Source organism: Chroicocephalus ridibundus, chromosome 2 (assembly GCF_963924245.1).
Source record: "Chroicocephalus ridibundus chromosome 2, bChrRid1.1, whole genome shotgun sequence".
In the NCBI taxonomy this organism is placed as follows: Eukaryota; Metazoa; Chordata; class Aves; order Charadriiformes; family Laridae; genus Chroicocephalus; species Chroicocephalus ridibundus.
The window spans coordinates 63,095,345-63,109,009 of NC_086285.1; the positions used below are offsets into that span (position 1 = coordinate 63,095,345).

Sequence of the window (13,665 nt, forward strand, 5' to 3'; positions counted from 1 at the left end):
GTGGCCAGGTTATTGTCACATTATTCATTATGTTATTATGACGTTAGTTGGATTAAATAACTTCAGTCTTCTGTTTCTTGAATAATCGTGGTATTATTGCTACTGGAAACTGAAGAATATTGTTATTTATAAATAAAAGGTCCATATTTGCTTTTGAATGTAACGTCCTTCGAACAGTGTTCGGTGTAGCAAATGACTTTCCTTGCAAGTATAAAACATTTTCAACACCACTCAGAAAAGGTGAGAGAAGTAACGTAGGCTTTTGAGACTGAGGACCTATCCACGTTAAGTAGCTAGTTAGGAAGAAATCGTTTCATCCCTGACAGATCTCATTTGGTGGATCACACTAGAGTTCGCAAAATGTTAATTGTCAGGTTTAATTATTATTAAAACTAGGAAAATAAATGGTAAAGAAGAAATATATTCTGCCCAGAACCAGAGAGCTTGTTGTTTAGAGAGTATTTTGACATAATTTATACGTTCACTAGTAATTTGCTTAACATCTAAATGGTAAAATAACGGTTGGTAACAAAGTTTATCAGCAAATACCATTTACTTCAAGAAATCCAGGAACTGATGTAGTAACACATTTATTGATCACTTTACCAACTAAAGATACAATTTTATACAGTCAGTCAACAGCAGAAACGTACTTTATGAGAAGCTATCCTTTAAAAAATGGTGTTTACAATATGGATTTCACTACAACTTTTCAAGCCAAGCTTTTACAGTGCTAATCAAACAACTGCTGTACTTGAACTTTTTCCCTAAAACATCAACAATAATGTTGTAGACAAAGTAGCTTTTCCATTGTTACTGTGGGTTTAGAATTTAACAAGACAACTTTAAAAGGTTTAAAATATCCATAACATTGTCATTACTTTAACATTCACACTGATAAAGTGATACATTTAATACTTTCTAGCATTAATAAACAGTGTAAAAATATATTGCATATATATATATATATATATAAATTTGTTTCCTTTTCCTGAAAAAACCTAGTACAAACTAGTAGTATATGATCCCCCCTTCAAGTTTCTTTACTTATTTTAAAGATTGAATAGTAGTAGTTTTAAATTAACAGAAATAAAGATATGGAAATAGAGAATCACTGTTGTGCTCCCCCATAACCTCTTCACATGGTTACTAAGCATATTAACCCCTTAGTAATGGTGATTTCATTTTTGCGAACATCAGTTAGAATTTTGGCACTGACTGCAGTGGGGATAAGATTTTGCCAAGTGTGCTTTGCACTAGATGGTGCCTGTCCCCCTTCATCAAGTGGTTAAAAATCTTTGCTTACGATATGTTTATCTATTATAGCTAAGATTAAGAAACGCTATGCTCAAGTTGTTCATTTGCAATAATGAAAAAAAATGTTCAGTGTTAAATTAGTGAGGAAAAAAAGTAAACTTGTAAGGTTAAATGATCATGTAAAATTTTTACCATGTTGAAAATTTCACAGTGAACACAGTAGGCTAGTACAGCTGAACGTTAAAGTTTGCAATGCCCGCAATTATAAATATTGCAGGTTATTATTAGCACACAGCAGCTTCCTGGTTTTCTGGACCAAGACGAAAGACAAATGAAAATAAGAACAAGAAACAGTAAGATTCACTGAAAGTTTTTATCATGCTGTACAGTGCTCCAAGGAAGACTATGTCAAGACCTATCTCCATGTCATAACTATTTAATGATTAAATTTTTATTAGTGCTCTAGGTAACCAAAGACAAAATAGTTTTGCCTCTACACTTTCCGATCAGGTCCTGACAGCGTGCACATCCAGATTTGTGCAAATAAAGAATCAAAGCATCTAAACCAAATTAGAAATGGATGTCGGAACAGCATGGACAGATAAACAAGCTAGCAAAGGAATAAAGCATAATGTGGATAAATAAATGGTTCATGACTGAAGAAAATCAACCTCAAACATTCAAAAATTATACTTCTGTATAAATATATATTTCTCCCATAATATTTAAATATGCGAAACTCAAAACCTTGCTAAGAATAAACTTCAATATACTTATCCAATATTGACCATTTCTCTGCTTTACAGAATGTAAAGACAAATTACTTTGTATTATAAGCATTGTACAAAACATTTTCCCTGCTGCAATAGTTTGCCAAAGCGGATATATTCTGAACCCAGCACAAAGATAAACACAAACACACTTTTGTTGCATCCTATAACTTGTTTTGTCTATGGCCTTGCCCTTTCGTATACTACAGTGCTAATAAAAGCAGTTTTCCAACAGGATTTTATATGGGACATCAGAGTTTGTAGGGTAACTGACCTCATACAAAGCCTTTGTAAAGAGCTAGTACGTATTTAGCATGACTATTACAGACATACAGCATTTCCGTTGCGGTACTATAACCCTATTTAACAGAGCCCAGGCTGCATTATTTCACATTATTTGATTACTTTGTTTAAAAATAGCATTTGAGCAAATGCAAGCATACAGAAACTCATCTGATGTAAACTGGAGCTTAAAATAATCACCACTGTGGGGATGCAGATCGCCATCTTTTTTCTAATTTTGTTGGCCATCTATAATATAGCTCCTGATCAAAATGTAAAGATAGATGAAGTATGAATGTATTTTTAGGGCTATATTTTTAATGAACCTGAATGTAACTTTATTCACGTTTGTGATCTGTTCTGAAAAATGTGCAAATAATAGAAAAATCTTTAATAAGGTAGCTGAAGGTAAGGGCAAATTATTATGAGCATTATCTTTAAGACCTTTACAAATGTTTAAAACAAAACTTGCTTTGTACAGTTCCATAAGCTTTTCAGTAACTCACAAAAAGAGATGCTATATAACTGTATTTGAAAATTAATTTATTGGCTGTTTACCTGCAATGGAATATGGTAGGTGCTTAACATTTTTCCAAATCACGTTAGCCAGTTGGGCATTTCAATGTCAATTTCCAAATGTAAGGTATTAAAAAAAAAAAAAGGTCTCTTCTATAGTCTTGCCACTCATATATATCTATCTGCTCCAAAGTAGTGGGCATATATGCCCCAAGGTAATATACTGAAAAACATGAAAAAGTACCAAATATATTACAGTTATTTCTCCCTGCAAAAACAAACTACTTGGACAATTAAGATGCGGAGGTTCTATCTGCAATATTCTTTAGCTTCCTGAAGCACCATTCTTAGGTGGAACATCTTTCAAAGCATTGCGTTTGATTTTAATGAGCCAGCATGAATGCAATTAAAGGTCTCTCACTGGTTTTATGATTCTGAAGATTTAAAACAAACATCCCAGTCCACCATTTTCAGCTTATACTAGGTAAGCCAAATGGGCACTTGGGTGCACAAAATGCGTAACTGAATGTCTAAATGCTATTTTATGGGCAAATACTCCCAATACAGGACGTACACATGTATCAAGTTGAGGCACTCCAGACTGTGAGAATTTCACACAAGTTTGTCATTGTGCTGCAGGTATTTAATTTTATAAAGGTCTATGCACGACTCAAGTCCATGGGCACTGTACGACAGTCCTATTTCCTGTTCCCACCTCAATATATCATAACTTTGTACTTACTAACTGATGACAAAAACTGCATGTATACATAGTGAGTGTCAACTTGCTTCACAAAGTTGGGGCAAAGGAAAATGCAGGAATATAGAAAATTATGCCCATGCAGGGCATAATTTTAAATGGTCTCTTGAGAGCACTCAGAGGAAATCTTGCTTTCACCTTGACCCTCTCTCTACTACTTCCTCACTACAGAGAAACTCTTCTTGTCACACCAAGTCTACGTTAGAATCACTGAAGAGTGATTTCCCCCAGAAACAGGAAAAGGATAGTTGTGTAAAAACATAAAAGCCTCCTTAGATCTTTACCCTCATGCTATGGAGGGAGAATGGCAGTGTCACCAACTGGCCAAGCTGAACAGCATTGGCTGCAGGACTAGAGTTTGTCCCTAATAAGATTGAAGGTTTGGATTAACATTTATATGGTTTAATTACTTAGCTGGATCCAAAGAGTATGTATATGCACACACAAACCTGTACAAGTCTTGTGTATTACATTACTTATTACCAACTAATAGCGAAGAACATAATATTCACACTACAAACAATGTACACAAAGGTGTAGCTATTCTGGCACACACGCAAGGCTAACAGTCAGTTAGGAGGACACACACTAGTGCAACACATTACATTTGCTCTATCATGAAGGTAAAAGGTTTGTTTCTTGGCCAGTGCAAACAGAGAATTCTCATCATGGATGACAGGCACATGCCTCCAGAATACATGCATCACTGAACGGCAGGGTTATGTTTTGAATATCATACATGCAGGCACAAAGAATTAAAATTTATTTTATAACTATGACAAGCCTTAAGGAAAAAACCTATCAATTACAAGTTTAAACTCTTGGTTTTGGAAAAAGGTACACAAGGATTTTCTCTACAGATGGCTGGGATACCTATCACTTGCAAGCCAAACCCAGAGCAGTCATTTGCCTTTTAATTCTGGCTATTTCCAGCTACCATAAAAAATATTAATTGAGCCAACCAAGGGAAAATATGGGAGACTGAAATGCTACTTCATGAGCAAAGTTTTCTATAATGCAAAAAGTTGTCAGAAGAATTTTTAATTTAGGGAAGCTCAGTAAAATACATGGAAAATATTGTACTTCAATCCAAAATATCTTTGAAGGACAATCTCTATGCTGATGAAGAACACAAGTTGTGACATGTGAGTAGTTCTGAAATCTCCCTTTCCCTTCCCTAAAGTGAAAAAGAGATAAGAAATATTGTAGGTTTAAAAAAAGGAAAAAGTGGCTAGATCTTAGCCATTTCCTTTGGGATTCCAAATATTTGATTACAATTACTGACAACTGTTCACATAGGACTGTTGAAAGAATGTATGTTTTTTAATGTCTGCTTCTCAGTAACACTATTGTGATAGCTTTGATAGCCGCAAAAAGCAGGACAATAATTTTTTGTTTCTGATATTTCCATATTGATAAGATTGTTGCAAAATTCTCAACAAGTAACTGAAGCACAGGGAGTGACTAGAGGGAATTAGTAAGCAATCACTAATAAGAAAACCCATTTGACTTCTGGGTATTTTATTTAAAAACTAGGTTACCTTTAGAAAATTAGTTGTAAAGACTACTCTTTAGCCTCAGTGAGGATTTTTATTTCTTGTCCTCAATCTTGCAAAGCCTTTGATGGTCAGGTTAAGCCTCAGTGGAGATACAGGTAAGACTGTGTACTGCCATAGTATTTAAGGATTTAATTGTAAATGAACAGTGTAATTTGCGTTTGTTCTTTAAGGTTTTTATTGCTAAAAGCTACTAAACTTTCTGATCACATTTCTTTTGGTAGCATGTTCAGTAGTCATGAAAGCAAAGATAATTAGGAACAACAGGTTATTATAGAAGACGTCACACAGAAGAGTGCTGCATGGTATAAGATGCTGAAAATTAGACGGGAAAGTTAGATGGAATGAGTTGAGATGCCCCAAAAAAGGAGATGAGTGTAAACCCTATTAGGTACCCATGTACTTACTTCAGACGTGACATTTAGTTACAGTCAGGAGTATGGTACACAGGAAAAACATATGTTCTACAACACTTCAAGAGCTGAAAATGGGTCACATCCTGCACCTCCTGAGCTACCTCTTCCCCTCATCTCTGAGGTATCAGCTGTACGTGCTGTCCTGAGAGTTGAGGGAATGACAGATGAATGAGAAAATGTACTTTGCCTCATTCCTAAGCAGGCCTGGAACTTATGGCTAACATTCAAGCTAGTATTTAGGCTTTTGACTTCCTACATATATTAGTGGAAAAGTAAGAGCTTAAGGAGGTGTCTGAACCCCTAATACAAAGCTGGATGTGGTGGTTTTATTCCTCTTATAGCTCTTATCTTCCACATTAAGTGCAGTAAAAGGGAAAAATCTTTCCAAAGTACTATCTTTCCAGCTACAACTTCCCTTTGTCACTGTGATATCAGAGTGACTTCTTTTCAGGCATCTGTTTGATTGAATTTTAAAACTATCCAACTGTAGAAATGAAGAATAAACAAAGTGTGTTCCTCAAAATAAAATACTGCTAGCTGAAGCATCTCCTCAGGTCCTGATCCAAAGCTTACCATGCAACCGAAAGTATTTAAAAAAACTTTCCATCAGGTCCATATAAAGTGGTTTGGTTCGTGATAAGGATTTTATAATGTACAAGTAATGCAAAGTAAACTCTGTCAGAATCCCAGCTATTTCCATCAGCCTCTTCTAAGCAAAGAGAGTAGCTCAATTTCTAGCCAGCGTCAGCTTGGATCTGTCACATTCTCCATTCCTTTGCATGCCTTCTATCTTATGAGCATGCTGGTCTCTCTCACACTGTAAACTAACAACTTAAAACCTAGTTATACCTTAAAATCTTCCTAACCAATCACTCCTCCTGTGTAGCAACAGCCTGGCATTACTGACACTCAGTATTTGGGTACTTCAGAAAACCTGGCACTTATGCACCTCAGGTTAAGTACCACCTGATGTGCCAGACAAGGCAGCCAGCTAGTGACAAACAGCCACATCAATAGTGTGCTGAAAGGGTTCTGCAGTTGACTGGACTTCATCCTTCATTCGGGCTGATCCAGACCTTTTCAGTTACCAGTGAGTTATGAGTCAAGTCTTAAAGTCAATGGGAAGAAGAGGGACGCTGGTTTTGTCTGTAACTTAGCTGAAGGACTTACCAAGGGTTAGAGGCTTAACCTTTTTATTCATAAAAACCAGGACTATCTTGGAGCTTTCTTCAGGTGCACAGGTACCGGTGATGTAGAATAAGGTTCTCTACATTTAGTTCACTACTATGCTGGAATAATTTAGCTATTGTTGGTATCACAGTATGCTCTTTTCTGCCTCAGAGTGGGACAGGTCACCAGTGCAACACAGGAGTGGGTAATCCTTCATTCCATGGAAATTTTTCTTCAAGAACAATGGGTAACTCTTGGAAAGGCTTTACAAAGCTGGATGCTTCTCATCCTGAGCATCCTTACATACATCAAAAATCTTCCCAGGTAACCAGAGCCAACCATTTAAGTCTTTACAAGAACACGTGCTGAGTTTTGGCAAAATTCCCTCCCTCTTCAAAACAAAAGACAAAATAAATTATAAACAAAGAAAAAAACCTCTGAGTCCACAAGGAAGTCCTTGCCTTTGTTTGCTATTGTTGTTTTGGTTTCAGGCTGATGTATGGGCTCAAAGGGTCATTGGTGGCAAAGTTACAAGAAAGGCTTGTATTCAATGTTAGAAAGAGAAAACATCAACAGTTTAAGGGCTGAAAACTAGTGCTCTGTTACCGGACATTGGACTAATACAGACTGTTGACCTGCATGGCACATGACGGCACACACTGCTCATTAAATTTTGTGTACTCTGAGGGGGGTGCTGATATGGGTTGGGTGAGAGCAATACATTTATTAACCTTTATTCAGAGTTGAACATGAAAATCAGTGCATGAGCTCTTTTTGAAAGCAAGCAAAGCAAAACTGCTAGGGGCTGGTTTTGAATCCTGAAAATCTTATTTTTCAAAATTTTAGAGAAGCAGAGTAATACATTAGGTTACTTCTTCAGTTCTTGCGGAAAATTGGACCAGCCTTTTCTCTGCCTTTTAACCAATATAAAAAATGGGTTATTTTTATTCCTATTAAGCTGTTTTGGCACTCTGGGTCCCAGGCAGGTCACACTCAGCTGCCTGTACCTTAAGCCTGTGGAATTGGTTCTCCTTCTACAGCAAGGAAAGCCATGCCCAACAATACTATTGCTCCCAAGTTGGGCAGCAAAAGCGAACAGAGAATCAAATCCCTTGGCTTCAACCAAATCTAACATAAAATGTAGCCCAGCTATAATAGTATATTTTTGTGGGCAAATTGCAACTAATTACATGGATATTAATTGTAAATGTCCTTATTCCGAGGGGTCATAAACTTTCCTGACATATGTTATAGCTTAAAAAGAGTATGTGCCAATGTACGTGCATAATAACATTCACTTCATAGCAATCTGATTGGCAGTGTTTAGTCGTAACATTTTAAAGCATTATTAGCTTAATGCCCCCTTCATTTCAAATGTGAGGCAGTGCAAACTTGAAAACAGACTGCAAAAAGCTTTAATAGACTTAGTAATGACTTGTTCCTCACCTCTCAGGTTAGTACAATAGCTCCATCCAAATCTAGCCAGTAAGAACCATGCTACAGTACACACAGTAACAAGCACAAAGTTTAGACAGGAGGAAAGTAAGGGCTGGTATTTTCCACCTCTTTCTGTTGGTGTAAAATAGTTTAGAACCTATATTGTCCTAGAAATAGCTTTTTTTCAGTTTTTCATGAGTGGTGCGTGACATTTACAGGCTAGCACCTTGTATATTACAACCACTTACTCCCCAATAGTATATTGTTGAATGTTTTGAGTGCCAGATCCTGTATAAGACATTTTAAAAAAGCCCCAAAATAGTAGTCCAATCAGGCTGTGTAAATAATGGGATATTCTTCAGAAAGACTGCTATGAAAGACCCTCTTTTAAAGAGGTTCTCTTCAACATCCTCAGGGCAACTGGACATTTAGGAATGTTTGAGACCTTTTGCTTGAATTGACAAAGTGTAGTATAACTGCTCTTGACTTTGTTGGTTTGGGTTTTTTTTGTCGAAAGCTCAACAAAATGATGTAATTTTTGTACCAATATATTTATTTTTGCCAATATACGCATGAGGAATGTAACGAAGTGGTGTTGTGCTGCAGGTAGCTCAGCAGATGTTGAAATCAGTTCCAGTTCCTGAAAACAACTTCTTGACAACATAGTCTTAGCGTTCACAATGACCAAAACCTGTGGGATTCATCTACATCATTCTGACAAAATATACTCTCTTTCCCCCTCTCTTTCTCCCTCTATGTTGTAAACTCTCAGCCTTACTTGCTTCCTTGTACTTTATGATCGTATGTGCCTGCATGCTTATAGCCAGATACATATCCTGAAGCATCCACCAGATCTTCTCGGCCAGCTTTGCCTTTTCCTTTCCCACTGGGATCAAACCTCTCTTTGTGAGAACCCGTGAATTTTGATGTATCTGTAAGGCGTGATACAGTTGGAGATGAAATGGCTTTCTATTGGAAGAGAGAAAAACAAAAAAAACACATCAGAAATAAATTACTCTTAATACAGATATTTGTACTTGCTGTCAACATCTAAATCTTTACTAATGATGGAGACTATGTAAATATCTACTCCCAGCAAAATGACGCAAAAAATGTTTGTTTCCTGCCATTACATACAATGACAACAATCATAGCCAAGAAGAAAATCATGCAAGTTATGTCAAAAACTTCTGGAACAGTCTTTCAATATGAGGATACTTCTGAGTAATAATCAAGTTCTAAGCACCAAAGATATGAAGAAGTCATAGGGAACAGCCATGTTCAAAATCCATTACATCAAAATCCATGCATAAAAGTCTGGTTCTACCAATACAGAAAAAACAAACCAATACAGATAGAATTAACTGCTTCAAGAGACAAATTTATTCTAAACTCTAGGATTCATGACAAAAGTAACAAACTAGAAGGACTGAAAGTTATTTTCAATGTTGGCAAATTAGCAGTCTATGAAATGGGATTGAGCAAAGACTTTCCTCTACATTGCTTCCACTGAGTCGTATCAGGCTATTTAACAATCAAAGTTTTGCTGTCAATGAGACTAAGAAAATTTGCCTACACTAACAGAAAGAAAAAGAGATTTCGCAGAACAATACAGGCACATGCTAACCTGTGTGCTTGGACTGGGAGCAGTCCCTTTGATCCTTAAGTTTACATTTTAAAACCAGAAGAGAAAGGGCACTAAAGGTGAAGGGAAAACACAAAAGATTTTTGCGGAGTAGTGGAAATGGAGCTAAGATAAACAAAGACTAATAAAATTTGTGTATCTTTCTTGTGTGCACTACCCTGTTAGGGTGCATTTTAGAGACAAAAGTGACATGGGCTTTACTGCAGTGAAGTAAATGCTCTGGGAAACTTAGATTTCATCAAAAACCTCATTCTCCCTCTACCCATCCTCAGCCCAAATAAATGCTCATTAATGAGAACTAACAAACAGGCTCTTCCATAGGATGACGTATGTCGAGTATCTTTTAATGCTGAACATTAAAAGATCAGAGACTTGTAAAAGATGCTCGAATCTGTACCAATAGGAACAGGATACTTGGATTCAGTTAGACTGGGAATGAATGCTAATAACGTGTACAGCATGGAAGCCACACATCCTCCACACCATTTAAATAAAAACTGTTTTGAGGGAATTTGTCCGCATACATAACTACTTAATGAGAATCTCAGGTTGCAAACTTACTGCTTTTCTCCCTCCAAACATACCCGATATGTGAGACACACAATACCGCACTGCTCTACAGTGTTACTTTCACATAAGGCCCTGAGGGGAAAGATGGTGTGGAGGTGTGAGTTCTGTCACTATCTGAAAGAAATTGACAACTGGAGCATTCATTTCTCAACACAGTATTGCTGAATGACATCTAGGGACTTTTGCCTTGCAGTCTCAGAGTATTAATTGCAGAAGTGCTTATTTTTCGACATTGAAAAACGGAAATTAAGACATCGCTTAGGAAGAAGTATTGCTTCTTAATACATACAGTTTTCTTGTCCACATTGGCCTGCTAGCACCTTATAACCAGGAAACCTGCATTCACAGTAGAGCTAATTAAAAAAAACACACCCTGTGATCAGTAATTGTATTAGCAGCCCAGCTAGACAAAATGAAAATGCAATAGAAATGTATAAGCTGAGACATCAAAAGCAGCAAAGAAAAAACTCCTGGCCTGGTGTCCATTTGAGAATTTATTCTTTCTGTTCCTCAGGGTGTTTGTGTACAACCTGTTCGATTTACTGAATAACGCAACAGAACCAAAGGACTGTCTGCTCACTGGAAATTACTCTGACAACTCAGGGAAAACACAGAAACACACTTCTGTAAGATTGTACAACCTGCTAGCTTCACCCTGGCCAGAGGCACTAGGAATTCTGTGCTATTTTAAGCCTTATACTTGCGAACCACGGTTTTGTTTGGTAAGTGAAGGGAAACACAGGGGCTTGTACCTTGAACAAAAATCCTGGCACAAACCATCAGGAATAAGCTTTTATATGGTGCAGTGTTTCCTGTTATGCAGTGTTCACGAGTAAGGACCCAGCCACTACTTGAAGACAAACTGACGGACTGCTTGACTGAATAAAGTCTTCCACCAACCACCGTTTTGAACCGTGAAGCATCTAGATTAGGGGGCAGTACCTCTGTCTCGCCTAACTCGTATAAATACTTGGGGTCCCCATTTCATTTTAAACCCCTCACAGGTCATAACAGCTGCAGAAGCATACTAATAAAGACTGACTGTAGGATAGAATACATGTGGGCAAGTTTCTTATGCATGTTTAAGTTATTACTAGATCATTCTCCCTCCAAAAGAACATATGATGCTTCTTACTAAAGTCATTTTCTTAACTATTAACACACTTGTGTGCTCTTAACAAACTTACTAAAAAAATGAAGAAAAATCTGTGACTCTCCCCATGTAAGCCAGCAAGGAAAAAAGTTAGGGCACGATTCTTGCCAAAGGATCTTTCATCGTTCCTAACACCAGAAGAAGTTGTCGTAGAAGATGCAAGACAGTTTATCATATAATCAAAGGGCTAAACTTTGCTCTATGTTTACTTATATAACACTATTGCTAAACGCCACAGGATGGTACCAGTGATAAACGTGTTTGTACTGTAAATATGGCAACACTCTAAATGCAAGACAGAGGCAATATTCAGTATAAAGTTAATCCAACTTAACATGTATTTACTTTCCTTGTATCTAATCACCACTGCTTTACAGAAAATCAGTGTTCTCTAAATGTGCATACACTCCACATTCTCACACGAAGTCTCAGAAACTTGAGGAACGTGTTGTTTACATCAAGACAGTATGCACTCTGATAAGACCACAACACAGATGACTTACCAGAAAAAAAATCAGGTGCATCCTAACAAGATGGTAGAAACAAGGTTGCAGTGTGATACATGAACCTTTTGTTTTCCTGTTAGTCTACTGGGAAAACAGCGACACATTTCACAGAATCACAGAATCATAGAATCGAAGTTGGAAGGGATCTTAAAGATCATCTAGTTCCAACCCCCTGCCACGGGCAGGGACACATCCCACATTTCAAACCATCAAAGAAAACAGAGGATGAGCAACATTGCAGGAAGCTTTCTTATCCATCCTGGGTTGAAAGAGCACAGGATGTTGGATCACTGTTGTTCTTGCTCTGGATTTGTGATGTTCATTGTGCTGGGGCTTTAGGTTGGGCTGAACTGTTTTTCAGGACAAAAAGACTGGATGGCCTACAATTCATGGAGGCTGAAGTAAGATCCTGAAGCAAAGGACCAGTCTGTAATTACTATTGTCTCTTAAAGGTCATGAAACATCTATCCAAAACCTAGTTTGTCATTGTCAATCATGAAGAACCCAGGAGACATACTGATATCTCAGCAGTGAGCATCCCTTGTCCTCTGTGTCCCACACACACAGGGGATGCAACGTGTGTGCCAAAACGTGACTGATTTGGCGCATGCATCTTTGTGCTTGACTGTGAGAGTGTGAGTGAATGAAAACTATTAGAAAATAGGTATATATGAATGAGAACCAGCTTAGTAGACTTTGCAAATAAATTTTACTTTCACCTTCTGTAGGATTTTGCACTGAGTGGAGTTTTTGGGTTTTGTTTGTTTGTTTTCCCCCATTAATTTCCCTTGATACTTCTCTATTTGGAACTTACCAGTCATCTGTCTACAGATTTCCCATCCCCTACTTCCAGCTGGTGTCTCTTTCATAACGCTGTTACGTCCTCTGGTGAAGATCTGTACTAGTACTAACATGAAAACTTTCTTTTATAACTCATTCTTCATCTGCTAGAGCCAAGTGTGTTCCAAGTGCAATGGCAATATAGCAAATGGTTGAAATACAAAAAATAGCTCTATGTTTTAGCACCCTTTTCACATTTCTCAAAAAAAAATAAATATCACACTTATTTAGTAAATGACTTGGGACAGTGATTCAGACCTTTGGTTTTCCTATCTATTAATTGAAAGTTGATATGTGTATGTTCAGGGAGAAAGAAACATCAACATTCGAAGTAAAGGTAAGTTAACACCAGAGATTAAAAAACCAGTCTTTTTGTCCTGAAAAACAGTTCAGCCCAACCTAAAGCCCCAGCACAATGAACATCACAAATCCAGAGCAAGAACAACAGTGATCCAACATCCTGTGCTCTTTCAACCCAGGATGGATAAGAAAGCTTCCTGCATCGCAGGAGTCACAGTATGTAAAATGACCACAAAGGCAGTAGCTGCAAGGCAAACATTCTTTCTCCGAAGTTTTTTTAACTGAACAAGAACTGCAGTCTTATCCTAAGTTGCATGTGAAGTCACTGGTGCACCCCTTCCAACAATTGAAAGATGGCAACCCCTGTTAGTTTCCTGCTGGCACAATTTCTATGAAATGGGAGGCTCAACAGTACAAAATTCAAGCAATTTTAATTCCTTGTATATTATGCTCTCACTCCCTGAACTGATTCATCCACATAAAAGAC

The 13,665-nt window shown here is 37.3% G+C and overlaps 1 protein-coding gene across 1 annotated transcript in view; it reads right to left on the reverse strand.

Moving 5' to 3' along the window:
• Window positions 1-574: 574 nt before the first annotated feature.
• Window positions 575-13,665, reverse strand: part of TPPP (tubulin polymerization promoting protein) — a 66,588-nt gene continuing 53,497 nt past the window's right edge. The window contains exon 4 of the mRNA XM_063325700.1: window positions 575-9,133. Within this exon, the coding sequence (XP_063181770.1) occupies window positions 8,939-9,133 (195 nt within the window). The 3' untranslated portion in view covers window positions 575-8,938. The remainder of the gene's footprint in view (window positions 9,134-13,665) is intronic.